The 27,093-nt window shown below is 30.3% G+C and overlaps 4 protein-coding genes and 1 long non-coding RNA gene across 7 annotated transcripts; 1 reads left to right on the forward strand and 4 right to left on the reverse strand.

Moving 5' to 3' along the window:
• Positions 1–1,185: 1,185 nt before the first annotated feature.
• On the reverse strand, positions 1,186–7,350 carry LOC101490936 (U-box domain-containing protein 52-like). 2 transcript variants are annotated; one of them, XM_004501166.4, is made up of 10 exons: positions 6,101–7,350; positions 5,257–5,369; positions 4,994–5,115; positions 4,519–4,724; positions 4,368–4,434; positions 3,879–4,182; positions 3,419–3,520; positions 2,743–3,171; positions 1,746–2,516; positions 1,186–1,326 (listed from the first exon to the last, which is right to left on the reverse strand). In XM_004501166.4, the coding sequence occupies exons 1-10, from the start codon at positions 6,303–6,305 to the stop codon at positions 1,261–1,263; spliced, it is 2,385 nt and encodes a 794-aa protein (XP_004501223.1). In that variant the 5' UTR covers positions 6,306–7,350; the 3' UTR covers positions 1,186–1,260. The 2 variants fall into 2 exon arrangements, with proteins under 2 accessions (XP_004501223.1, XP_027190554.1); XM_027334753.2 differs by lacking the exon at positions 6,101–7,350 and adding an exon at positions 5,534–6,067.
• Positions 7,351–7,484: 134 nt separating this feature from the next.
• On the reverse strand, positions 7,485–10,936 carry LOC101490402 (probable nucleoredoxin 3). Of its 2 annotated transcripts, none has more exons than XM_004501164.4 (5): positions 10,803–10,936; positions 10,032–10,099; positions 9,781–9,937; positions 8,614–9,093; positions 7,485–8,360 (listed from the first exon to the last, which is right to left on the reverse strand). In XM_004501164.4, exons 3-5 carry the CDS (start codon positions 9,880–9,882, stop codon positions 7,764–7,766), a joined length of 1,179 nt encoding a protein of 392 aa, XP_004501221.1. In that variant the 5' UTR covers positions 9,883–9,937; positions 10,032–10,099; positions 10,803–10,936; the 3' UTR covers positions 7,485–7,763. The 2 variants fall into 2 exon arrangements, with proteins under 2 accessions (XP_004501221.1, XP_004501222.1); XM_004501165.4 differs by lacking the exon at positions 10,803–10,936 and adding an exon at positions 10,209–10,297.
• A 1,026-nt stretch (positions 10,937–11,962) lies between these two features.
• Positions 11,963–16,055, reverse strand: LOC101489845 (uncharacterized). The gene is made up of 9 exons (XM_004501162.4): positions 15,862–16,055; positions 15,695–15,754; positions 15,418–15,519; positions 14,844–14,920; positions 14,368–14,491; positions 13,589–13,653; positions 13,152–13,221; positions 12,555–12,630; positions 11,963–12,436 (listed from the first exon to the last, which is right to left on the reverse strand). Exons 1-9 carry the CDS (start codon positions 16,025–16,027, stop codon positions 12,232–12,234), a joined length of 945 nt encoding a protein of 314 aa, XP_004501219.2. The 5' UTR covers positions 16,028–16,055; the 3' UTR covers positions 11,963–12,231.
• Positions 16,056–21,678: 5,623 nt separating this feature from the next.
• On the reverse strand, positions 21,679–22,759 carry LOC140920562 (uncharacterized). The gene is made up of 2 exons (XR_012163257.1): positions 22,687–22,759; positions 21,679–21,834 (listed from the first exon to the last, which is right to left on the reverse strand). It is a non-coding gene; the product is annotated as an uncharacterized lncRNA (long non-coding RNA).
• A 122-nt stretch (positions 22,760–22,881) lies between these two features.
• LOC101489202 (auxin-responsive protein SAUR72-like) lies at positions 22,882–24,558 on the forward strand. Its single transcript, XM_004501160.4, has one exon. The coding sequence runs from the start codon at positions 23,918–23,920 to the stop codon at positions 24,434–24,436; it is 519 nt and encodes a 172-aa protein (XP_004501217.1). The 5' UTR covers positions 22,882–23,917; the 3' UTR covers positions 24,437–24,558.
• Positions 24,559–27,093: the final 2,535 nt, after the last annotated feature.

Raw genomic sequence — 27,093 nt, forward strand, 5'->3', positions numbered from 1 at the left:
TATGTGCTCAATGCTCTTTTGTTATGCAATTCATACTCAAATATATATCTACATTCAATGTTCAGAGAAATTAATATAGAGTTGCACAAAAGCTAGAGTATAATCTGTTATATGTTATGTTTAACAAATTATCTATTGCCTTTATTTATCTTTTTATATACTTATCATGTATTCATCCTTATTTTTCAATATTTCCATTAGTTTTGTGCAACTTGATTTGAACATTTAAAATACTAAAAATTCATCATCACAAGTTATACAATTTGCATAAATATAAATAAGTATATTTTCATTGCAGGAATTCATTTTCCACCTACATAAGGCTTAAGTTGTGATTTTTCTATTGCCATTATAAATATATTAGGATTTTCTAGAAGAATGCAAAATCTTAACTCTGAGAGAAATACATTTTACTCCCAATTCAAGTAAACACAATTTTTATGAAATTATTATTAGTAATATATGAATTTATTTCAAAATACGGGAAAAAAAGTTGATCTATAAATGTATTTGAACTTGGTATAAATAAATGAAATTTCACATTACAACCACCATTTCAGATTATTCAATGCGTAGACAGCATTAGATATGAAATAAAGTGGTTTTCAACGATTAACTTTATTAAAAACTATGGACAGAAGTTGAAATCACGTGTTCAAGTATTTTTAAATTTCTTATTAACCATTCAGAGAATAAATAGATTTATTTATTTGCAGACATAAAAAAAATTACCTATCTGAGTATCGTGCGGGTCACAATATAGTTTTAATGAACTTTTTTTGGAAATTATCAATATGAATATCAATACTTCTTTCAATAAAATAGTTGCAATTAGGATATGGACAACAATTTTCTCAAAGTTAAACCTTATTGTTATTTCAATTTTTATAAGTCCTCTTTTATAGAGTTACTAGGAAGGAAGTCCATGTTGTTATTGCTCACTTTGGTCGAGGTATATATTTATTACTACTTTTTTTAATTTGTGATTGCGATTTATTAATTAATAATGATATAAATTAACTCTTTTTTGGTTAAATATTTACATTGAGACTCTGAATTAACATTCTGAGTTTCTATCTTTAAAATGCTTACCCCTTTAATGCAGACTATATTAACATAAGTAAAAAAAAGGCACAACTTGAAGAATCAAGCTTGCTACAACATCAAACCACCTAAGTAATCTACATTTAATTTTGTAGACCAATCCATTGAACAAATTTTCTATGTTTTGTTCAACAGGATCTTGTTTTGACTTGTCAGTCAAACACCAACTGATGTGTTTCTTCTAATCTCCCCAGAGTGAGGAAATGGAGGACAAGATCCATCCTGCAAATAGGTCAACATCAGATAAGCTCATCAAAACAATTAAGAATAACACCCAATTTAGACCATACACTACACACACACTAACATGTTTAGAGGTCTATAGCGAATGTTATGATGAGACCTTTTTAAATAAAAAAGGAATAACAAGTTTTACTACATCAAATTCAAATTTGAACTAGAATAGACATGAGACCCTTATTTTGAACAATTGAGTTCGGTGACCATTTATAACTAATCTGTCATATTATATAATCATTAACTAAATTGAATTTTGAGTTCTCTTTTAGACCCAAAATTTTGAGGCCTAAAACCCTAGCTTGAGCCGGTCCTGCTAAAGAAAAACTCTTATTATAGGTGTAACTTTAAGATTGTTTCAACTTATCTACTGCTATATTGTTAAACAGTATAGAGAGACTTACCAGCTGTAGTGAAACTTGTCTCTCATGTGACATATTTACAGAGCTACTATTAAGTGTTGAATATTGATCACTATATTCAGCACTATTTTCAGCATGATCTCTCAATCTATCAAGTTCTGGTAGTACAACTTTACCAAGATCAGGTCTATCTTTTCTTCTTAACTCAGCACACTGAACTGCAATTTTTGCTAAGGTCAATGCATCCTCTAGTGGCCAATCAGTCACTGAAGGATCCAACATCTCAGTAAAAGTTCCTTTCTCAATTGCTCTTTCAACATTATGTGCCAAACCCATTGGTGATTTTGCTGTCAAAATTTGAAGGAAAATGATTCCAAGTGAGTATATGTCTGATTTCACACCCAACATTCCTGTCTGCTGATACTCAGGATCTATGTAACAGAATGTTCCTGCTGTTGCTGTCAACCGGTATTGTGTCACGCTGTCGGCGATAGATGGTGGAACTAGTCTTGCCAAACCGACATCGCTGATTTTGGCTACATAATTTCTGTCTAACAATATGTTTCCTGGTTTTAAGTCTCTGTGTACTATAGGTTCTGGTTTTGTCTGGTGAAGGAAAAGCAAGCCAGTGCTGATTTCGGCTGCGATTTTGAACCTTCGCTGCCAAGAAAGTGGTGGGCTGTTGCCTTTGTGAAACAAGCAGTCGTCTAAGCTTCCGTTCGACAAGTACTCGTATACTAAGCAGCCGTATTCTGGACATGCTCCTAAGAGAAGAACCATGTTTGGATGTCGTATGCAGCTCAGTACCTCAACCTGTGAAGATATCATGTCAACTAAGGTGTATTATAAACAACTTAATTAAACGCTTATTGAGTGCGTGATTCTCACATTAGTACTAATGTATAAGCTACTTATATACTGAAAGAAAAAATATGGTTAATTTTTTCATATAAGTCGTAAGCTATTTTTATAAGCTATATATACTGGAGAGTTTATTGAATGTGTAGTGTTGCATGTAGCGATTTGTTTGTGTGCTTACCTCTCGTTGAAACTGTGACCTTCCTTGAGCTGCATCGGGACGTAGAACCTTAACTGCAACAGGTGTATGGTCAAGAAGGCACTTAAAAACAGGACCATATCCTCCTTCTCCAATCTTGAGAGACTGCGAAAAAAAATTCGTTGCAGCTTCGATCTCCTCGATCGTATACTTTCGATACCTGATATCTACATTTACCAGAGCATCCATTACTTTTTTCTTCTCTTCTGATTCTCTAAGTGCTTTCATTTCTGCATGAAGTCTTCTCTGTGCTTCAAATTCTGCTATCCTCTTTTGTGCTTCAGCAGCCTCAATGGCTGCTTTAGATTTTTCTTTCTCCTTTTCTGCAATTGCCAATGCAGCTTCCTCAGCTAGCCTCGCCTCTTCCAGTTTCCTCTCTTCTTCTAATTTCCAGCGCTGAAGTTCTACCGCCTGTCATGAAAATTGCAAAACATGTCTCAAGATTTATATCCTGCTAGTGTAGTAACCCGTGCCATGCACTCATATATATCAACTTTTAAGCCTTTGTATTAGAATTTTTTTATTTTTATGTGAAAGATTTTTGTTAGAATGAATATAAGGCGTTATCTATGAAACACTATAACATTTGTTTAATTTGAGATTTATATACTATATACTATTAAGATCTTCCAGAGAGAAGCTAGATATGAATTCATACCTTCTGTTGTGCTGTAAGTGCTTCTTTACAAGCTGTATTGTACATTTCCATTGTTTGCTTGAGCTCCAACTTTAATCTCCTCATTTCAGCCTCCATGTCATCCTATAATTGCAGCACAAGATTAGATTATCCACATGCACATGTATTGCAAAACATACAAGTGTGTCTTTGGTTTTGTGGCGACAAAAATTGATTTTGATTGAGTTTAAAAGTGAGTTTAAGTTAAAGTTATTTATGTTTGATATGTTCACGTGAAGTGAGTTGAACAATAAAGTACAGTATAAAAGAATCATGTTTTGAGGCAAAAGTTGCATATCATAGCTTCTAATTAGAATAAACTCTAGAAACAAAATCAATTCTAACATAGAAAAAATGATTTTAAGTTTTCAGACTCACTTTTGTCGCTCTCAAAAGTGAATTGGAACATATATACTAAATGTGCAATGCTATGTTTCCTTACCACAGCTTGTGATGAAGAAGACGAAAGTCTTTCGCTATCGAATGAGAGTGATGTAAATTCAGGAGGAATGCTGAAATCTGAAGACATTTTTCCTTGATAAATAGATTCAAAGCTGTAGTTTCCATCTGGTTCTGAGCTACTTGATAGCCTTGGGTTTGACATTCCTGCCTCTGAGTTGTTACACAATGGAGGTAACATTCGGTCGATACTCGCCCTTCCAGTGCTTATAAAGGATATATCACTATCTGTCATAGAACTTTCCATATATTGTTTGCCATTGTAACCTTTCCTAGTGAATGGTGACCTGCATCCAATAGCATTTTGTTTTTTATTCAGATGACATTTTTTTTTGTGTGTGGAAAACTAAGGTATCTATTTTCGCACGCAACTGCATAGACTAATTACTCAAGATACTGAGATTCATTTAAGGGATTCAGATGATTATTTAACCATTCAAGAATAAAACATTTGCTAAGTAATGTTACTTACGTGAATGATTCTGTTCCATCATGCGATTTATGCGGTGCACCATCGTCAAAGGAATGTCTTTCTTGTTCTAAAAGAAACCACATTTCTTAGTGAGAAACATATTGATATTACACATATCATTGAATGAAATGTATAAAGGTATGAATCTAACCTTTTTCACTATGTGACAACACCACATTTGTGTCTGATTGATATGGTGTGATAGTAGTTGGATTGACTTGTAGAGGGGAAATGGTTGGAGCAGGACGAGAAGCCGATCGCATCGAATGAATCTTTCCTTTGCCAATGACATAGACTGTACAGAAATCTGGTGCCCCTTTTGATACTGTTCCAGGAATATCTGATACCTTGAATCTTCTGATTAGAACAAAAAAAAATTCCTTCAGAAATGGAATGCATACTTACACTTTATGCATTTTAGAAGCTAGAATTAGGCTTTATTAATGTTTGGCAATATATAAATGCAAACATCAAATAACATAACCATAAGTTGAAATAAAAATCTTAAATCAACACATTGACTATTTTTATTTTTTTATTCTTAGAATGGATGGTAGAAAAATAGAAGGTAGAAGTAAAATTTGCAAAAATGTGATGCTACTTAGAAAGATGGATATGCAGCATACTTGAGCAAACTAGTTTTTGCTGAAGAGCCAAGAACAAGATGCTCAATTCCTGCCTGAGTAGCATATTCAATCAATGCTTTGGATACATCTGCATCTTCAAGTAACACATCCTTGCATTGAATCTATGTTACCATAAGAAACACAAAAAATAGATAGATGGTAAGATTCTATTTAATGTATGGAATTCTAAATAAAGGTCAAAACTTTATATGTTGTTTTAGTTCCACAATCATGTTTGATCACTAAAATCATAGATAACTTACATCTTTCCGCGTGCAGAAGACGCGATATGGAAGGAAAATGTTTTTGTTTTGAGTTTCTGCTTCTTTACCTATTGTTAAACTTTCATTACTATTTAATATACTTATCCCTGACCCTGCAATCAACCAAGTGAGAAATCAATATTGTAGCCATAATTAAGAGTAGCAACTCAATAATTATGCCATGCATAGGTTTTACTACCAAAAAACTGTGATTCTTTTGCAATTCATATCCCTACAATCGCTTATAATCAACAATAACACAATAAAAAAACTTAACCTGAATATTTTTTGCGATATGCATTTTTTACATATATTTCTATGCGTGATCTTGTTAAAATTAAGATCTTATATATGTTTTTATCAGTAAATATTTTGCTTTGCATAACACGGGTCTCATACTAGTTATTATTATATTATAGAGTATTGTTATTTTTAATGAAATCATTATTCACGAACACATCACATATGTAGTTTGTTATTATTATATTATAGAGTATTGTTATTTCCAATGAAATCATTATTCACGAACATATCATGAAGTGGCAAACCACATGAAGTCAATCCACATAACCATACACCACACGTGTTCGTTGAAAAATCGAACAAGTTACATTAAAAACATTCAACTTTTGTCCCAATAGCAATAAATCGTGAGATTTAGCATTTTTCTATATTATAATAATGCAAGTTTGATATGGTACAAAGTGTATAATCATAATAATATGTTCAACTTTTGTCTCAATAGCAATATATCATGGCATTTAGCATTTTTCTGTATTATAATAATCCAAGTTTGATGTCACAAGTGTATAGTCATAATAATATGTGTAAGGTATATACTCACTTAGGGTGAAAAGAGAAGGTGATGGAGAAAGAAAAGGTGCCAAAACTTTGACATGGATGAGAATTACAGTTGAATTTCTTGAGAGGAGATTATCAATGGCCCATTTGAGTGCATTTTGGCTCCCCTTTTCTTTGTCTATTGCCACTGCTATTAATCCATTTACACCACCATCCTTCTTCTCTGATTGATTCTTTGGTAACCACATTCCTCTCTTTGGTGTTCTTTCAATGAACACTATAATAATAATAAAAACAAAAAAGGCTTATCTTTTCTTTCTTTGCAAGAAACCATTAAAAGTTGCTTGTTTTTTGCATTTAAAAAAAATATTTTAATCAAAGGATAACATAAACTTGTTTATTCCAAGCAAAAATACTTTTTGGGTTTTGATTTGTTTACATTGTTTGAAGGTTCTTTTTGGTTGTTCAAAACAAAAGAATAGTACATATCCAATCTTTCTCGCACAACAAGTAGCAGCCATTTTTGGTTTTATTTTTATGTTACTATTTTGGGAAACTTTTATGAATGTGACAACCACAAAGATTATTACATTGAATATCTTGCCTTAAAATAACCAAATTTTGCGGGCTATCTCTGACTTCCTCTTTCTTGGGAGTGACTAAATAAGACCGGATGCAAACCCGTCTAATACAAGACTTGAATTTGTATAGAATTTAATAAATCTACACAAAATATTAAGGATTTAATTTTTTTTCACATTTGGTTATATAACAATAACAAGAACAACAACCACCAATCTTATTAAAAAAAAACAACATATTCTTATCACACTAAGCAATGTCGACTACACGATTTAACTAGTCATTCATCTAGGTATGCTTCTCTCAAGATTTTTTCATCACAAACCACGACTCTACTACACACTTGGGTCATGAGACGGTCTAGGGGATCATCATATTAGACTAAAAGCAAAACCACACAAGTGTATTAGACACCACATCTTGACCCAAAACATTAAATCATCGAATATATGAATTACATCACTTATATAGTGTTTAATATCCACTTTTTCATCAAATGTGAAAAACTCTCACTCATACTTAATGTATCAACACTTCAATCACCTCAGTTGAGCATCTTTTTTACGTAGGTGCTACCCCAACTCTATCTGATGTTGGGGTTTCTATATTTCTAATCCTATTTCGTTTGATCTTTTCATGCATTTCTAATCCTACTTCGTTTGATTTTTCCACACATCAAACACTACATTTTCACATGCAACATCATCGGCTGAGCATGTGTACGTATTATTATGGTCAGGTGGCATAATTAACTAAGTCATGATCATATAACATAATAATAACAACCTGAAAATCAAAGCAGCAAATACTACAAAGAACATATGCAAAATTTAAACAGATCAATATGAAACTAAAAAAACGACGTAGTAGTCATATATATCAAAATTATCAACTAAATGTATGCCATACACCTTTTAAAGGCAGGGCTTTGCCTAAACTTATCTTAAATAATAGAGTAATTCTAATAAGACCTTTTCCTTACAAAAACTTACCTTTCAGATAGCAGGTTTTAACAAACATACTGATAGGAACAAAAGATATATGTAGTGTATAAGTATCTTATGTTTGATAGTTTGAAGTCCATGAGTACAAAAGTATCTCATCATCTCGTATGATTCTATTCTCTACCAACTTTGGTCTTCGTTGACTTTCTCTAGACAACTTGGATGAAGGTCATAGTCACAAACATCACAAGAGAATGTCCAGAACTTCCCTTGTTTCTTACAGCTATCACATACATAGGCTTTGGCCATATCCAATTTGAGTAGATGTTCATGCTTGACATCCTCAACATGTTGAGGCAAAGCATTTCCTTCTTTTCTCAGAGCTGCTTCTAAGTCTTTTATCCTTGATTCAGTAAATGGGAAAGCTTCTGCGCCGTACGACGAGACCATAAACTTTCCATTCAAACTAATTACTTTGCCGTCTGGTCCAATGAAAACCAAAGCTGGAATTTTCTTTATATCAAAAATTCGACAAATGTCATGCCTTGTTCTGTCCTCGTACGGGATAGCGAGCCACGGCATGCTATTTCTGTTGAGATTGAATTCTTTAAGGTCCCTATCTGTTGAAATTAAAACAATCTCAAGGCAGTGGCCTTTTGTATCCTTGAGATTTTTGTATACATCTGCAAGTTGAATGGCAAAGGCACGGCAAGGAGGAGACCAATAGGCGCCAAAAAATAAACCTACGGTTTTCCCAGCTAGTTCAGATACAAGCACCTGCAATGCAACAATGAAACATGTCACGTTTTTTTATTATTACTACAAAGTTCCACAAATGAACTCTAGGATTTGGGTTAAATGTTTTTGTTGTCTTCGCAATGACAACGCAGCTGTGATTGAGGCTACGTCAGCCACATTTGACAGAGATTCTCTAAAATATCAAGGAGTGCAACTGTAATCACAATTTAAAATCTTGATCACTAATACATATTAATAAGCAAGAACTACTTCAAGCAGGGATTTAGGATACCTTCCTATCATCTCCTGAAATCAGAAAGTTGCGTCCTTCGCGTGTCAATAATTCTTCCAAATTTACTTCTTCACGTTTTCTTTTATCTATGGCTTTCAATTCCTCGTGTCTCTTTCTTGTGAAAGGAAATGCATCAGAACCATAATCCTCAATCAACTCAATCAAGTTTTCTTCAACAGTTAAGGCATCAGAACATAATGGAATGAATGACGGGATTCGATCAACCCGATATCTGTCAATCAGTCTTCTGTGCAAATTTAAATCAAATGGGACAGCTAGCCACGGCATACTCTTAACATGTTCTTTAAAACCATCCTCATCTCGGTCAAAGGAGATAAAGATGATCTCTATACTAATCCCTCTCTTTCTCAGTGTTTCATAAAGATCAACAAGATGAGGAATGAAAACTTTGCAAGGCCTACACCAGTTGGCAGAGAAAAATAGGTAGATGTTTTTCCCATTGCAATCAGACAAAGGTACCTAGTCTCATGATACAAAGATGGAAATCATTAGCTAGTTTAACCAAGATCACAAACTAAGAAAATGATGTAATTTGTTTTCTTAAGTCGGGTTTTATCTTTATTTATTTAGGTCCTGTTTAAATAAACAACTTAACAAAAGGTAAAAAAGTCATATTGTTTTCATATAAACTATAAGTTGTTTTATAAGTTATCATGATGACCTTATGGGAATAAGCTAAAAACAGTTTATGGACAGGTCATAAGTTCTCTCAAACAGCATCACAAATGCTTATGTAGATAGATAAACTCAAATAAGCAAATGAAACATGTTTTGCCTTTATTTGAAGAAAAAACAAAACCTTATGAGGATTATTTAGAAGTTAAACCACTGAAACTGCCACTTGATCTCAACCCTCAAGTTGAATCAATTAACTTACCCACCTATTGTCTAACAACACACACACAATACAGGAGAATTCTCAAGAAACTAAGCTTTAATTTTAAGTCTTTAACCCTCTGGTTTTTAGAGAAAGGGGGTTCTAACTCTTGATAATCCGAATTTCGGCCAAGAGGTACGCAAAGTCTAACTAAGGATCATTTTAGCCAGGGTACGAACTCAAATACTCTCAATCAATTTGTCCTTAAATGAAGTTCTTTAACCAATAGAACTCAAGAACTTGATTAAGAAACTAAGCTATATACATACCTTCCCTTCACAAGATAAAAGGAATTCAACACCTTCAGCTGCAAAAACTTTCAGAACATCAAAGCTATCAACATATTCAGCTTCAAAATTCAGCCCTGCCATAGGAGCCTAAAAAAAACAGATGTAATCCTCTCTTCTTTACAAGCTTTCTTGAAACCTAATTGATCAAAGGGTGAAAAAAAAAAAGAGTTTTCAAAGTAGCACCTAAAATTGACTATATAAACTTATCCATAAAACTTTAACCCACTTACTTGTTAAATACTTTTGCAAGGGAATATTTCACTTTTTCTAAAATTTCCACAAATGTTCTGTGGCAATCCTGAAAATAAATATCGGAATTAAGAATTAGAGTGGTGAAACAAACTAGGAGGTTATGAGCAATATTCTGAAAATTGAAATAAAGAATAATAAAAAGAAGTTATTATGACCACGTAATATGGGAGAATATTCCCATGTAGGATGCTTCAACCAAAGGGTTACGTAAAACTTGAAGGCTTTTTCCTAGCTTTGTCTAAACCACATATATATCACTTGATTGAATTATGTTATTTTATTTTATCACATCTTTCAATGGTTTTTTATGTTAGAAAAATATGGTTGATACATACATATAGGAAGAGTCACACCTTCTGATCATATCTCATTAAGATGACAGAAATAAAATACATTTTATGTATGTCTATAGAAGATTAGGGTGGGACCAAGTGTAAATAGATGATGGCAATATCTAATATTTCAGATTAAAGACGAAGTCAAACACTTCAGATCAACATGATACTCGTGTATATATTTTCATTCAATCAATTTCATTTTATCATATTATTATAGGTGTAGTTTTCGTGATTCAATCAGTTTGCAACGTTAACATTTCTAAAAAAATAAATAACAAATGGAAGATTGGACTATTAAACACAGTGAATAAAAGTGATGAATGAATTCAATAATAAGAACATAAAGTTAACGCAAGCATGAGTTAAACAAAAGTAAAGCATTAATCCAAAGTAGAAAGATTGGACTATTACCTTGAAGTTGCAGAGAGAAAGTGAAAAGGAAGGAAGAGAAGTTGAGTCTCCAAGACGAAACGAGATGAAATGAACGGTAGGACAATCAACGCTTTTAATATCTATGACGTGGCTACAAATCTACTTATCTATCCATTTTCAAATAATTAATAAAATTAAAGTTTAATTAATGTGTAATTAAAGACCCTTATTTATTTTGGCAAAAAATCATATATGCAAACAAAATAAAATATAGATAATTCACTATAAATTCATGTTTGAATATTGTCTGAAACTTTAATAAATATCGATAACATTTTTCTTGAATTTTAAGGGTTGAGATAAGGACTCAATTAAAATCAATTTAATAAATATATATCTTAAAAATCAACTCTTAAAACCAACAATAACTATATTACATTCTCATCATCAGTGTAAAGACAAGAAAAATTATGGAATTATAACTTTTTTAATATTATTGAATATTATTAAAATTCCAAATTATTTTAAACACCATGGACCACTTATCCATCTTAAAATTTGCCGTGGTGGTAAGCCCCCTTCTTTCCATTTCTGTAATTTATTTAATTGTTTGGCTCGTTCTGTTATTTTTGGACTTTTATCTTCAAAATTGAATTGGATAGTAAACGTTCAATACTTTTTGTTTTTTCAATAATAAACATTCAATAGTTTGGACATATGTTTGTGAAAAGAATTAGTGTGGGCATATGCCTTTATTTTGGATTAAGAGTTTCGACATGAGACGAGGGCTTAAAAAGTTATAGGTATTTAATTATATAATACTTCATCCGTAAATGAGTGTCTCACTTGAAATATTTATTTATCTCAGGTTATTTTGTTCTATATTACTAGTACTATTGATGCATTAATTATTATTTTTCATGACTATGTTTTTATTTACTGTATTTTAATTTATTTAATTATTTTATATATATTAAAAAATGTACAAACAGTTTTATCAAATTATATTTATTAAGTATTTATATATTATCAATATCATAAATTACATAATAAAAAATATTATATTAAAAATGATGCAAATAGTATTAAATAAAATATATAATTAAAAATATATATTAAAAATTTAAAATAATTAATTATTTTAAAATAATCTTTTTTAAATAAATTAATTATTTTAAAAGAGTATAACAAAGATAATATAATAAATAAAACTCATTTTATCATCGTTAAATGAACACAGTTATTCATTTCCTAAAAAAGCATCATTTATAATGGTACAGAGATAAAGTATATGCTCCTTGATGATAAAATCTCAAATTAAATTAGATAGTATGAAATGGACGGTACAAACCATGTGAATATGATCTGACTTAGTGCTTATCTCTACTCGCATACCTAGAAAATGATACAACATGACAAACATGACAGTGACTCATTTCCAATTTTTCCCCAATTTCAATGGTATGATTTAGTTTTTCCTTCGGGTGGCCCTCGAAAACATATCTTTGATGTTATGTGATTCTGTCTCCAGTTTTAACTTCTTTGCTTGTCTACCTTTCTTCACAATTGTAGCCTTCTTATCATCACTATGTTCCTCTAATACATTACTCAAACCTAAGTTACTTTCCTCAGCATTTGCTTGTGTTTTTCCTGTTACCTCAAGTATATTTAACCTGCAAAAGTAAAATCTACTTAAGTCAATAAGCCATCTTAAAGAATCTCATTCCAACTCAACCATGATTTTTCATATAGCTACAAGGAATATATAAAAGATATTCTCAAAAGCCATACTTAAGGTGGTCACACAAAAGCTGCAACCAGTGCTCTTCGTTTAAATATTCTCCTATTATAGAAACTGCATCGACCACTGCATCAGTAACATCAGTAGGTAAATGAACGGAAAATTTGTGACATGAAAAGACCATTGATCCACTTCTAACTAGAACAGAAGAATCACTCTTACAATCAAGGGATTGGCGAATGTTACAAAGAAAATATAGGTGCATCAAATATTTTAAGTATCAATAAATAAGATAAAATCAGCTATTCTATTTAACAACCAATGAAACATAATTATTTGTTCAATGCAATATACTTTGAAATATACTTGTCTGTCCAAAAGAATTTTAGCCTGCATTTAAACAAATATGCAGATCTCAGTTTCACATGTTGCCAATGAGCCCCTCATCATCAGTGTGCATGTATACAGAGCATAGGCTGTATAGCAAAAGGCATACATCTGAGAAGGTGCACAAGCACACACTTCAAGGAATCAATTTATCCCTCTTTTCCTATTCCATATACAAAATATCTGTCTTTTCTCAATTCAATTTAAAACAGAATAAAGTTATCCAAGCTAGCTGAAAAGACTGGTAGTAGAAAATTTACACATGTCTTTCTCTGATTGAACGGCATAGTTTTTGTCCAACTTGGGTAGTGTCTGTTTTAGCTGACAAACCTAAAATACGAGAAATCAGAATAAAAAACTTTAGCACCGGTGAAAAGCTTTGTAGCAACAAAACAAGAGATGTGCCAAGCATATTCTTGAAGACAAAAATAAGCTACAATGTAAACTCTATAAAGCAAGCCAAGTATTGCTCGGAAAAATGATGAAGTAGATTAATCATGTTTCCACCTTGGTTCACATTAACATAAAAAACATAATGAGGTTAAGACATCTATCTGCTAACATAGACTAAATATTATGCCTCCGTTATGGAATTACTAAGCACCAACATAGTGTATGCAAGTTTTAGGGCTTTGAAAGTTATGCAAACTAAATAATTAGAGTAATAATATAGAAATAGAAGCAGATATACACAAACCTTATAGCACAGCCAATGTAGAACCTTTGCATCATCGAGCCTAAAGAATTTTAAGGATTCAACTTCTGCATATGCACAAGGATAGAAGAGGACAGATTTAAAATCACCACAATAACATTCAATTCCAAAACTAAAAGTAAAATATGATCTTGTTAGGAACCCAATTGAGAAACGTGGGCCAAAAAGATGATATTGAGAAAAGATAGAAAAAGGGAGTGAATTAGGTGACGTGGCAGATTTAGCAATTTTGTTATAAGGGGTGTGGGGAGAGTGAGAAATGCATTGAGCATATTTTTCAGTTAGAACCATACTGGTTGGGCAGATAGAGTATCAACTCTTCTCTAAGGAGCAATAGCTCTGGGATTACAGAGGTTTGATCTTCTGTAATACATTTAGTTTTTCATCAATAAACAATTTCTATTTCATATAATTTGTGGGTTCTATCTGTTATCATTACAGTTCAAGTCAAATCTTTCACTTATAAACATCCCATCATATAGGCATTCCTCACAGACAGTATTATTGAAACATTACAGAGCGAATCTATCCTATCACCTAACATCAAACTACTGATACACAGAACTGGGAGAATTAAGAAAAATATTAACAAAATGAGGTCACCATACTTTGCACTCAACCAGTATAAAAGACATAAAGCCAAACATGGACTTCTCATTTTCTTTCCTCAATATGTGCCATTAAAGTACTTAAATCATAAACATGACCAAATTCCAAACAAAGTTGTAAGTAGAATTGTAGAAGGTATAGGAGAATAGTACCTTTGACTTCACAAACTACTTGCATACAGCTCTCGACGAGGGACATTAACTGCTGATATCCTGGATACCCATCAATAAACAAGATCTCATCCAATTGCCTGAACTTGCCAAGATCATCACCTTTCTGCATGAATTTTAAAGAACCAGCAATACAATTTTATTCCGGGTCGTGGCACACAATTTAGACCTAATTAATCCTTTCACAAAACTCAAAAGTAGAAGTTTAGCAGACCCTGCATATAAGGCATATCTTGGACTTTGTGTGTGGATTCCGCTATCGTTATACACTTATAGCTATAACTATTAGTGTGACTAGACTCTACACATGAAGTATCAGATGTGTAATTTAAACTTTATTTTGCTTCATCTGCTAGACTGCTACAATTGACCGAGGATTTACTGGAATGGGAAAGAACTGGGAAAATAAATGTCTACTGCTTTTCAATTTCCATGGTAGAAAAGATACAAAAAATTACCTTCATCCTAGCTTCCTGGAATATGGGCAACATTATGAAAACAGGATCAACAGGTGTGGATATATACAGTCGACCATCTGTTGGAGAACAAAATATAGCGATGATAAAAATGAAAATAATATCTGCCAACATTATTGTTTGATTATATTTTCTTCACGGGCGAAAGACCAAGAGCCTACTACTAACTTAACAAGAGGAATCATGATGCTTACATTCAGATAAAGATAAGAAAACAATATTTTTTCTAAGTGTAGGTTAGAATTTACAAGAACAAAGAATAAGTTGAGCAAAAACAAATATTTTGTGGATAGGCATATATTACTATATTAGTTGTTACTTAGTATTTTCTCCTTCATCAAGTTTGAACCACAACTTGTTCAAACCCTCGGCTCAAACCAATTGAGCTACCCACTCCCCACAATAACAAAACTTTTCGAAGAAAAGCATATAAGCAAATGATTTCATTAGACAAGAGGTTGATAAGAGAAACTAATGTACCTAAGTACAATAAAAACTAGGAGTAAAATTTAAACAAAAAAAATGCATTACATCTTAGATAATAAAAAAAATCTACCTTCACTTGTATAATCTCCTAAAAACCAAGATCCATACATGTTCTTAAACCATTGAAATTCTTGAAGCATCCCATTTACAAATAGATATTGTGTTGCATTTCCTGGCAAACAAATATGAAGGATCCAAAAAAAGAGAAAGCTGAATAAAACTCAAAAGTCTCAATAAGAACCAATTCCACAACAGAAATGAATATCAAAATAGTATAACAATGTTAACAGGTGAGATATCAAATGAACACATTAAGAATTATGAATGGTGGATATTATTTGAGTTACCAGATTTGGGATGACGGAGTAAAATCATGCGTCCCAGAGTATTTCCATTTGTACCAGGATCTGCAACATTAACAGCAGCAGAAACATTATTGCAAAATTTGATAAAAGTATTTAAAAAATAATAAGAATGTTAAAAAGAATGAAAGAGTATATGGTAAATAAATTACCGGGTGCAACGAGAACACGGGTTTCATGAACACCTTCGCACCAAGTCATAGTTAGGTTTAAGTTTCGCTTCTCACCTGTAACTGTAACTGTAACCGTAACTGCTGAAATGAAATGTATTGTTAATATTCGCTTCACAAGAGTGGTGCGCGCGCGGATAATAGACATTAGAACGAGAGGGAAATTCCCCCCAAATCCCAATTCCTCCACACCGGACTAAGCCCAAGTCCAAGCCCACTGATTTTTGGGTTCGTTCAGCCCGGGTCCACGTTTGCATTTTATACTAATTTCAAAATTTTCTTCACTTTTGCTAGTTACACCTTTATTTCAGTAACATCTAAATTAAGTTTATTTAGTCTATTTAAGTGCAATTGAAAGAAAAAAAAAGTGTAACCAACAAAATGAAACTTTGTTTTATATTCAATTTTTTAAACAAAAATTATGTTGCAACAAAATTACATATAAGAAATATACATTAAGACTATATTAACACCCTTAGACTATTACATATCATCATTTGTAGTACTCTAATCAATATCATTAAATGAAGGGAAACAAAACTTAGGGAAATTGGATTAAAACTTAAGCAAATTACAAATAAAACAAAACAAGTTGCCCATTAAAATTTTACCTGATGAAATCAATGAAATAAAATCAAAAATTAGAAAAAACAAGAGTGCATATAACAAAACAACAAATTGTAAATTTTCAACAAAGTGATTAAACTTTTTTTGTAACGTCATCTCGACCTTTTTATTCATGATGCAAATCAAGATAGATACGAATCAAAAGTTAACTTAGTTTTTTTTTTCTTTTAATTTCTCATTGATCTTTAGTGGTATAATTGATTCTACAAATTTCGTTCTTTACTTTTTGACATATTTCTATACGATAATATGAAGTTGATCTCTTTGAGGTGATGTTTCATTTGATGTTGTATGATTTTCCTTTAATATGAATTAAGTGTACCTGCAAAAGATACTCTGAGGTTAATGTTGGAGAGAGTGATAATGGGATTTAATGTTTCATAGTTTTGAAAGTGTGTATATTAACGAGGAGGTAAATCTCATATTTATAATAGTTTTTAGTCATAAATTGTCTGGTGACGAAAGTCATTTGATTAGTTTGTTTATTCAGGATTTATCATAGTTTAAGAGTCATTGTAGCTTAATTGCAATAAGAATGTTGATGACTTTATTTCATCTTCAAAACCCCGAGGCTGGAGGTCGATAATTGACGATCAATCAATGTTTCTAGTTTCTTCAGCCAATATATTAGGTCAAATCTATTGCCCAAAGTAGTATGGACAGGATCAATTAATATTGGTTTAAGCCTATTTGACTCATACATGTACACAAGTCTCCTAAACTATTCAATATTGTGTAGTTAGTAGTCTGAAGTATAAATGTTAAATTTTGAAATAAATAAAATTAGGGAGAATTTTCTAAAAAGTGCTTGTTCTCGTGGCCGTCGAGACCTAGAGACTTGGAGAAAGTGTCAGACACGTGATGTTTGGTGAAAACATGATTATAAATGTGTAAAAGTATGTTGCATTTCCAACTATTCAGTCTCTTCAATTAGTCCATTGGATCAAACCTTATTGTCAAAAGTAATAAGGACAAGATCAAATAATATTGGTTTAAGTCTATTTACCACATACAAGTACACAAGACCCTTAAACTATTCAATATTATGTAGTTAATAGTCTAAAGGATAGATGTTCAATTTGGAAGAAAAACAAAATTGGGATGAATTTTTTCTTATAGGTGCTTGCTCTCATGGCCCCTAAGGCATATGGACTTGGAGAAAGTGGTAGGCATGTGATGTTTGGTGAAAACATTTTTCTAAATGTATAAAAGTATGTTGCATTTCAAACCTTCATTTTGTTCTTCTAGTCGTGACTTTAAGGAAGTAACAATTTTGACAATTGTTTTTTTTTTTGGTGTTTTGTAGTTGTTTGATACACGTTAAATTTGATAATTTTATCAAATTACCGCGATGAAATGTTACTATATATTTTAAATAGTACAATGAGTTGACTATGCCGATAAACCTTTATTATCAATTTTTTAGATGTTATACATGTTGCATATATATGGTTGTAGAGAAAATCAATAAATGTTGTTTGTTTACAAGTTGATTGGTGTTTTCTAAAGGATTAGTGTGAGTGCATATTATTGTAACATTTGATATATAGTTTGGAATAATCACATGCTTTCAATTGCGTTAGTTGTTATTAAAAGCGAAATAAAAGACTAATGTTACAAATAAAAATGAGTTAAACTTAAAGAACCCAAAAGTAATTTTATCAAATTTATAATACAATAATTTTAATTTAAAATATAAATAATATACTACACAAATATTTGTCATTTGTCATATTATAGATTCAAAAATCAAATGATTTTTATACTAAATAAAATTGATTTAGGCCCTAATCCTCGTATATCCATATTAATATAAGTTTATTTTTTATTTTTTTTTATTTATTTATTTTACAGAATGAGAGTCTATATGTTTAAATATTTTATTTGCATGTGTAAAAGAAAATATAAGATTTGAATGGTATAGTTTTTTGAAATATTTTAATTTTAATACAACATCGTATATTTAATAGACAAAAGTATATTTTTGGTCTTTTTTGTTTAGCTCAATTTTTGTTGAGGTCTTTTAAGTTTTTTTTGTTTCTTTTAATTTAATCGTTTAATTTACATTCAGTTTGTATCATTAGCATTTAAGATATATTAAATTACGCTTCTAATCTTTAAATTTGAAATTTTTCTCGAATCACTATCATAAAATATTAAGATATATAATCAACAAATATAGATAATTTATAATATTTAATAAATATTTTCTGAATGATTAATATGAGAGACATATTGTTGCAACATTTGATAGAATTTCTAATGATCTTCGATTGAAATAATTATTGTCGAAACTGAAATAAATAATTAACGATACAAACATATTATAACTTAAATAACCAAACTATGATAAAATAAATTTAAATGACCTATATAAAAATTAAGTTATATTTAAATGATCATAAATATATTTTTGTGTATTTAAGATAGTATCCAACACCAAAAGCTACACGTGTCCGGCGGTCGTTTGTTATTCTCGATACACTTTGTTTTTCTAGACATATTTTGCACTTAGAACTTTTACCTTGATATAAAGTCTGGTTTCATTAAAAGAAAAAAAAAAGTGTTTAGTGCCTATAAATATATTATATATATATTTATAATTTTTTTCCAAATAATGATATTCAAATGTATAATTTAATATATCTTAAATTATAATTCTATTGCAAATTCTAAATAATATATATATATATATATATATATATATATATATATTTTATCCGAATATATTTTTATTATCAAATTAATGAGAACACTTAGAACTTTTACCTTGATATAAAGTCTGGTTTCATTAAAAGAAAAAAAAAAGTGTTTAGTGCCTATAAATATATTATATATATATTTATAATTTTTTTCCAAATAATGATATTCAAATGTATAATTTAATATATCTTAAATTATAATTCTATTGCAAATTATAAAATATATATATATATATATATATATATATATATATATTTTATTCGAATATAATTTTATTATCAAATTCATGAGAACTGTAGTCTGTATTGCTTTTGATAAGCTTTAAGATGTCTAGAGCATAATTGCATGTCATTATAAAATAATATCTTAAACCATTTAGATAATTAATAAATATCTTCATGCATGTTATATTGTTTAAATATTCTATTACTTAGATGTATTAAATTTATTTTATTTTATGAGTACATACTATTCGAAATAAAATTGTTGCCCTTAAGGATGGGTCATGGGTTGCCACCGTACCGTATTCAAGGCCACAATTGAATTTCAAATTTAATTTAATTATCATAAGTGTGTGTAGAACTTCAACTTCAAAACATAATATTTTAATTAATCACGAGGAAAACAATAGAAGAAAGAAGAGTCTTCTTAAAAATTCAGCTAGAAACTTAGAGTTTTCAATCTTCCTTGTTCTAGTTGAATTGACGTGATTACTTTTACTAATTATTATAAAGAAAACGAGGGGTGATTAGATTATAGAGTCTAACAATTAGGAATTAAATTTCAAAAATCTCACAGGCAGTCTTCCCATATTTTAGGGTGTGTTTGGTTTAATTGAATGAAAGAGTTAATGAATTTTAATAAAGGAGAACAGAAATGAGAGAAGTAGAAAATTTAAAAGAGAAGTGATTTTTTTTAATAATTTTCTCTTTAATTCAAAAATAAATAAAAATTTTAAATAATTTTTTAGATATTTAAAATTCATTTTATCTCTAAATCTCTAAAATAAAAGAAAAACAAAAATTACTCTATGAAGAATTTTGTTTCCCTCCCCTTTCCTAAAAAATTAACCGATCATATTTTCTTTAAAATATTACATTCCTTCTCATCTACCTACAGGCAAATATATACACGTAAAAATCTACGACCTAAGACTTCTTGGACTTGTTGAGAGGTACCAACTACCAGTACCACCACTCTTAATAAGTAATTTATAATAAAAAATAGAAAATGAAAAGTTATTATTAAATTGACTTTAACGCTCATCTCGAAGGAGATTTGAATTATTTTCCATCAATTTTATCTCTTACATTAGCTTACAATAAACATTTAAATTATAAAAATAGTCTCTATTTTAAAATATTTCATTTGTCTCTTCTAGGTGTTGTCGTGATATAATTATATATATATATATATATATTCAATTTTGGTTCTAAAACATGTTTCAATTATTTTTTGTTTAAACGTTATTTTACAAGAAATTGTATAAAAGCTTAAAATATCATTTAATAAGTTTTTACCAATTATATTTCCATCTTCGCCTAACCAATTTATAGATGAGACAATCATAAAAAAAAAAAAATATTTTTTAAAGAAATAAAAACGATATAAAATAAAATGAAAAATGGTAATATATATTGATACCTATATATAAAAGAAATACTTAATTTTGATGTAGTTTTTTCGTTTGATGTAATCTGTCATTTAAATTATTTTATTTGCAATTTATCATTATTTTGACTAATCACAACAGGATTAAATGATATTTACAATGCATCAAATTTGATCTAATCATAATTTAAATTTTAAATCTAATATAATTAAATTACTGTTAAGAAATAAAATCTAATTTTTTTTTTTCAAATTTAAAATAAAAAACAGTAACTAAAATAAAAGTAAAAATAAAAATATTAACTGATAAGCATTTTTTCAAATTTTTTAAGCTTAGTTTTTCCAAATACTAAATACTGTCTATGTTATATTTATTATTACTAAATGTGATTTTATGTGGTATACAATACAGTAATTTTTAAATTTGTTTGTAATTACAACCTGTATAAAAATTCAGGCAAAAAATGAAGAAAAAAAAAGTTATGAAACTAATAATAAATTATTAACAGATTAGTGGATTTAGTTGCCATTTGCGACATTTTCCAATCTAGATATTTTTTCCTCCACATTATGTAATAGTATAGATCGAAGTATTTAGTCTGTATAGACTATAGTAAAGTAAATATACAACTTGATCACTAATTGAAACTCTATGTATTTATTTTTATAGGGAAAACCATTTTTATTTATAAAATCTATTTAATTATTATATATAATTTTAAAATATTTTTATTGAGTTTTATGACAATGTAATTGTACATTTATGTTATATTTTTTGAGGAATACATACTATATTTATTTTTTAACAAAAATAAAAAACACTCATTCAAGTTGATAGATTACATAGAAAACAAGAGAGACTAATAACAGAAAAGATGAATTTATGAACAAATTTATATCATTAAAGTTAATAATATAAAATAAAAAAATACTTATAAATGTAACAAAATAAAAGTGATTAAAATATCTAAGTCTCAGGATGTGTAGTGTTGATGACCAAATCATTTACTGACTCTGCAATAGATCGAAGTTAATTCATCAATCTAAACCAATCGAATACTGTAAAAAGAAATGAACAAATAATATTACACTTAAGACAACAAACAAAACAATACCATATTCTAATAATAAAACCCCAAGAAAATGCAAAAGAAAATCAAATTTATGTGAAAACTATTTATTTAGAATTTAGACATAAAAGAGAAAGAAAAAAAAAAGATGCATATTGATCATTCTAAATGAAGAAAAAAAAAACTCAAAAATCAATTTTAAAAAGGACCTTACAAGTGAGCTTATAACATATAACAACTCAAACTCAATTATAATATTTTTATAATAAATCAGACCCATCTCTTGTAAAGCCTAACTTATTAATTTTCACCAATAATGAGGTATATATTTTTGACCTACTAAATTGTCTGATATTCACATTAAGATGAATTGCTAAATTAAATAAACAGAGCAAAAGTTGTTTTACAATTCAAGTTCTTACGATATGATGTGCCTCTATAGTATATATGCATGAACGTTGCACCCTTGGAGAATGAAATAGCTCCCCCCGAATGACCTTTAATATTATTAAATCTTCAAGTCTTTATTTGATGATATCATTCAAACAAGCAGTGCATTTGATTTTGAAATGGTACAACAAATGTACAGTTACATTGTACTATGTGAAACTGCATGTTAGGGGAGAGAGAAAGCCCAATCTAATATAAAATACATGTTTAATAATTGATTATTTATTTAATTAATCTCATGACCTAGTCACCCTTGATTTAAATTAATCAAAACCATATGGAATTAACTTTCAAAACAATGAACGATGAGGGAGAGAGAAAGCTCTAACTTGCACTAATCACTCACATGTGAAGCCTGGAAGGCACAGCTTGACTTCCAACTTCCCTAACCTGGACAACATTTTTTTGTTGCTTTTCTAATCCCATGCATGTGACATACATAGGAAAACAAAATAATTGATTAAATTATTCGAGATTTTAATATTTTTCAAAAAAACGAAGGCAAATTTAGTTGGTAAGGATGCAAATAATTATATTTTATAATAACAAGAGTTCAAATTTTTCTATGTGGTGGATAGTGTTTTTGTAATTCAAGTGTATTGATTAGTTTTATATTGATTATGAATAGATTAAATGAATATATATTTAATGTCTTAAGTTTTAGGGTTAATATGTGATGTGATGTATGAGTCTCTTAAGGGTCTTGTCATTGATTTATGGGTGCTTTCATAACTCCTCAACAAGTGGTATTGAGTGTGTTTGGTTCAAGAGTAGACAGAGAAGGAGAGATTTGAATGGAGGAGAGAGAAGGGAAGAGAAATAAAAACATATTTAGTTAAAAAGAAGAGAAAGAAATTTTTTAAATTGTTTTGTGTTTGATTTAAAGGGAAACAAAGGACTTTCAATGGCTTTGTTTTTTTTTTTATTTTGGTTATCTTCCCACCTCCGCAAATCCTCTCAAAATAAAGAGAGAGCAAAAATAAATATCGGAGGGATTTTGATCCACTCTCTTCTTAAAAGTTGAACCAAACACATTTAAAAAAAATATTATCTCTCTCCTTCCCGTCAAACCTCTTAAACCAAACACACGCTTAGAGATCCCTTATGGTGAAGTTTGGTGCTCATAGTGGGTTTTGTTGGCCGTTAACGAGTATGGCGACGTGAGAGACTCATAGTTGAGTGTTTAAAATTCTAGTGTGAGTTGTTAACCTTATAAATAGTGATGTGAGAGATTTACACTTCATGATTTAAATTTATTTATGAGTGATTACTCTTATAACGATTAGGCGTGTTTTTTCAGCCTTGAGGTCTATTTTAACCCTAACGAGCTTTGGTAATCCAACTCAATTAATTTTTTAATTATAAACAATATAAAATTGAACCTTTTAACATTGAGATTCTCAAGGTATCGTCCTCCTTCTATAAATAGGAGTCATTGCACCAACTCATATAGCCAGGATTAAGTTTAGCCCAAAAATGAAGAGGGAACCATGTTCAAATGATCCAATCCTCCATCTAACTATATAACCTAAAACCTCAAAAAGAGAGGCACCATATACATATCCATATCCATTAACATGGATCCACCAAAGAAACCTAACAAGATTAGAGAAATCGTTAGACTTCAACAGATCCTTAAGAAATGGAGAAGAATAGCTAATGCTTCAAAAACAAGCAGAAGTAACAACAGCAGCAGTAGCAGTACTAGTAAAGGCATAAAGTTTCTGAAAAGAACACTTTCAATGTCTGAACGTGATCAAGGAGGAGGATCAAGCAACGTGGTTCCCAAAGGTTACCTAGCTGTTTGTGTTGGGGTAGACCTTAACAGGTTTGTTATACCAACTGAGTATTTGGGTCATCAAGCCTTTCATATATTACTCAGAGAAACTGAAGAAGAATTTGGGTTTGAACAAACTGGTGTTCTGAGGATTCCTTGTGAAGTTTCTGTTTTTGAGAGTATCTTGAAGATGGTGGAGGGAAAGGATAACAGGCTTTCTACTCAGAAATGTAGGTTTGGTATTGAAAAGATGATGGGATACTGTTCCTCAAACCAGCTTGGTTATTCTCATCAGCCTCAAAGTCCTATGTGCAGTTAGTCACTTCACAATTTTAACCAACGATTTTTTTTAATCTTTTGCTAGCTCTTTATGTAAGCCAATATCTATGTATTAGTTATATATATATATATCTGAGAAGAATACAACTTTTACTTTTAATATTTTGCTACTGTCTTTTTCTTTTCTTCTTGGCGGAACCAGTTTAGCAATTTTGGATGAAGGGTGATAATTTGGTAATTGACAAACTTATTAGTATACCATACTAAACTACGCAATATAATCTATTATTCTAGAACTGAAAAGTTTTGGTGTTTTTACAGTTCAAATCATAATTTATAGCATCTCAACATAAAGAAAGTTTCACAGATCACTTTTTTAACCCTAAATCGTGGAAAATAGCATTTTGTTCAAATTGTTTTAGGCCACACGGCAATAGTGTTGCTATAGCCACTATTTGACAATATTCATCTAATATTTTTACATCTTGTTTTCATCTTGTCACAAAACCAGTGATAATTCACATGCAGCAGTATTATGATCGGTTCATTAAATCAATTAAAAGTATCTAACTGAAAAAGTTTCAAAGGGAATTCTTGGGCTGAAGTCAATGAAATGCTAAAAGCAGAGTGGAATAGTTTCCAAATAGAAATAGGTAAAAGATTTTTCCCTTAGTTCTAAACTAAATAATACATGCTGTAAATTGTGAAAAGTTGTCTGTTCTATTCCTTTTTAGAACGCAGCATCATGTAGTTACAAACTTTGCCTGATAACTAAATTGACAAAACGTGCCTAAGTCAAGTGGAAGGAATATGCTAGCTGTTGCTTAGCTTCCTTATAGGCGACGATTATTTCTTAGAGGGTTAATTTCTATTAACTTTCATGATCTGATTAATCTAAGAAAATATAGAAATAATCGTCCAAGTGTGAATTTAAATATGGGACATCTCAGAATGCTGACAAATAAGAACTCCAAAGTCCAAATGATAAAACAGGATACTAGGATAGTACCATACTGATACAATCTAAGGTATTGTCCCATCTTAGAAACCATGTTATTACATGGCAATTGCTCTGTTAAAAATTAAAATAGTTGTTGCAAATTGCTACGTCAGTAGGCAATTACACATGTTTTAGTGATGCAATTATACTTTTTACTTCACATAAAAAAAAAAATCGCAAGAGTCGTAGGTGTACTCAATAACAATAATAAAAATTATAACCAAGTGTCTTCAAGTCTGTAATTGAGGTTTGTTAGTGACATTTTTATTTATGTTTAATTGTGAATGGAATAAAAAAGTTATCATTAATTAAAGTAACATTAATGGTGATTATATAAAAGTCTTCAAAGAGATTTAAATTTCATCCCTTAAAGTTTCAAGTGTCAAACTCTTGTCGAATTACATTTATCATTTGACCATTTAAATTAATGAAGGCCTGTGACACATTAAATTTACAAATTCAAATTTCAACTCTTATAATTGCAAACCTCAATTTATTACGTCATTTTCTCATTTTTCCTGTATTTATCTCTTTCTATCACATCACCAACATATTTCATCTATCACACCACTATCTCTATTTTTTTTTCTTTAGGAAAGAGGTCAAATAGGTGTTTTGGTGTACACTCAAATTTTTCCTCTAAATTGACTGTCAATTATGCAGCTGACAGCTCACATGGGAGCATTCATTTCTGCAGGTAAAAACACATATTGCAAACAGTGAAACTTGAGAAATAAGCCCTCGTAATCCGTGGTAAATCACAAGTGAAGACTTAAGCCGCAAGCTACTGTATGCAACACGTGGAATCTTCTATTAATTTCAAGAAAACTTATGTTAACAAATGGTAGCACATGGCTGATTAATCAATGGCATAATTATAATATCTATATGTATATATAGCACGCTCATCAATTTAGGTGCAAGCACATTATTTAGAGGGTTACCGAAGTTTTCGTTTCTTATGAGTCAGTACTAACTATATACAAATTAAATATGTTAGCATTTAACATGAAATAGATTCCATTCAAACAAGGTACAGGTGTAGAGAAGTCAAAGAGCTATGTTCGGATCCAAAGTCTTGGCTCTATATGTAATCAGCTGGGAAAAATCCAAAGTATTTATAGTTGGAAGTTACAGGAGTCAGATTAGAAAGGATATCACGTGCTCCGTCCATATTAAAATAGTAATCATGATTTATAATATAATGTGTTAAAAGAAAAGCAACAAGGTATGAAGGAGTATAGTTAAAAATAAAAGAAAGTAGAATGTGGGAGATAAGATAATAAAGAATAAGAAAGCACCTTAAGTAGTAATAGGAGAATCGTTGAAATCGGGAAAAGTGACACATTTGAAGACCTTGCATCTCGAACAGAGGACACATCCAACCTGCATAAAAAAAATAGTAAATAAGAGGGGGAATAATTGATAGAAAAAGGAGAAGATATATTAGGTAATTAAAATAAAGAATGTACGGCTTTGCAGGAGGGGCATCGACGGTAGATACGGTTATTTTGGGCTTTGACATTAGTCTTTTGGCCTTGGCAGAAGTCACAGAGTAACCATCCTTTTCCGATGCAAGATTCGCACATTATAGATGATGGTGAAGAAGAAGAAGAATCTGCATCCGCCTTCACACACTTGATCATCGTAATGCCAATGCTAATGCTATGAAGGCTACGACTGTGGGAAAATGAAGG

This window comes from Cicer arietinum, chromosome 5 (assembly GCF_000331145.2).
Source record: "Cicer arietinum cultivar CDC Frontier isolate Library 1 chromosome 5, Cicar.CDCFrontier_v2.0, whole genome shotgun sequence".
Lineage (NCBI taxonomy): Eukaryota > Viridiplantae > Streptophyta > Magnoliopsida > Fabales > Fabaceae > Cicer > Cicer arietinum.

Coding starts and splice junctions, on each gene's coding strand:
- LOC101490936 (XM_004501166.4), bottom strand. CDS start 6,305: ATGTGGTTACCAAAGAATCAATCAGAGAAGAAGGATGGTGGTGTAAAT. Junction 3,521..3,878: donor CTTCTTCATCACAAGCTGTG/GTAAGGAAACAT, acceptor CTGCAATTATAG/GATGACATGGAGGCTGAAAT. Junction 3,172..3,418: donor CACTTACAGCACAACAGAAG/GTATGAATTCAT, acceptor TTTTCATGACAG/GCGGTAGAACTTCAGCGCTG.
- LOC101489202 (XM_004501160.4), top strand. CDS start 23,918: ATGGATCCACCAAAGAAACCTAACAAGATTAGAGAAATCGTTAGACTT.
- LOC101490402 (XM_004501164.4), bottom strand. CDS start 9,882: ATGGCAGGGCTGAATTTTGAAGCTGAATATGTTGATAGCTTTGATGTT. Junction 9,094..9,780: donor TTTTATCTTGTGAAGGGAAG/GTATGTATATAG, acceptor TCATGAGACTAG/GTACCTTTGTCTGATTGCAA. Junction 8,361..8,613: donor TTTCAGGAGATGATAGGAAG/GTATCCTAAATC, acceptor GTTGCATTGCAG/GTGCTTGTATCTGAACTAGC.
- LOC101489845 (XM_004501162.4), bottom strand. CDS start 16,027: ATGTCTATTATCCGCGCGCGCACCACTCTTGTGAAGCGAATATTAACA. Junction 15,520..15,694: donor ACTCCGTCATCCCAAATCTG/GTAACTCAAATA, acceptor TTTGTTTGCCAG/GAAATGCAACACAATATCTA. Junction 12,631..13,151: donor TCAATCAGAGAAAGACATGT/GTAAATTTTCTA, acceptor TTACTGATGCAG/TGGTCGATGCAGTTTCTATA.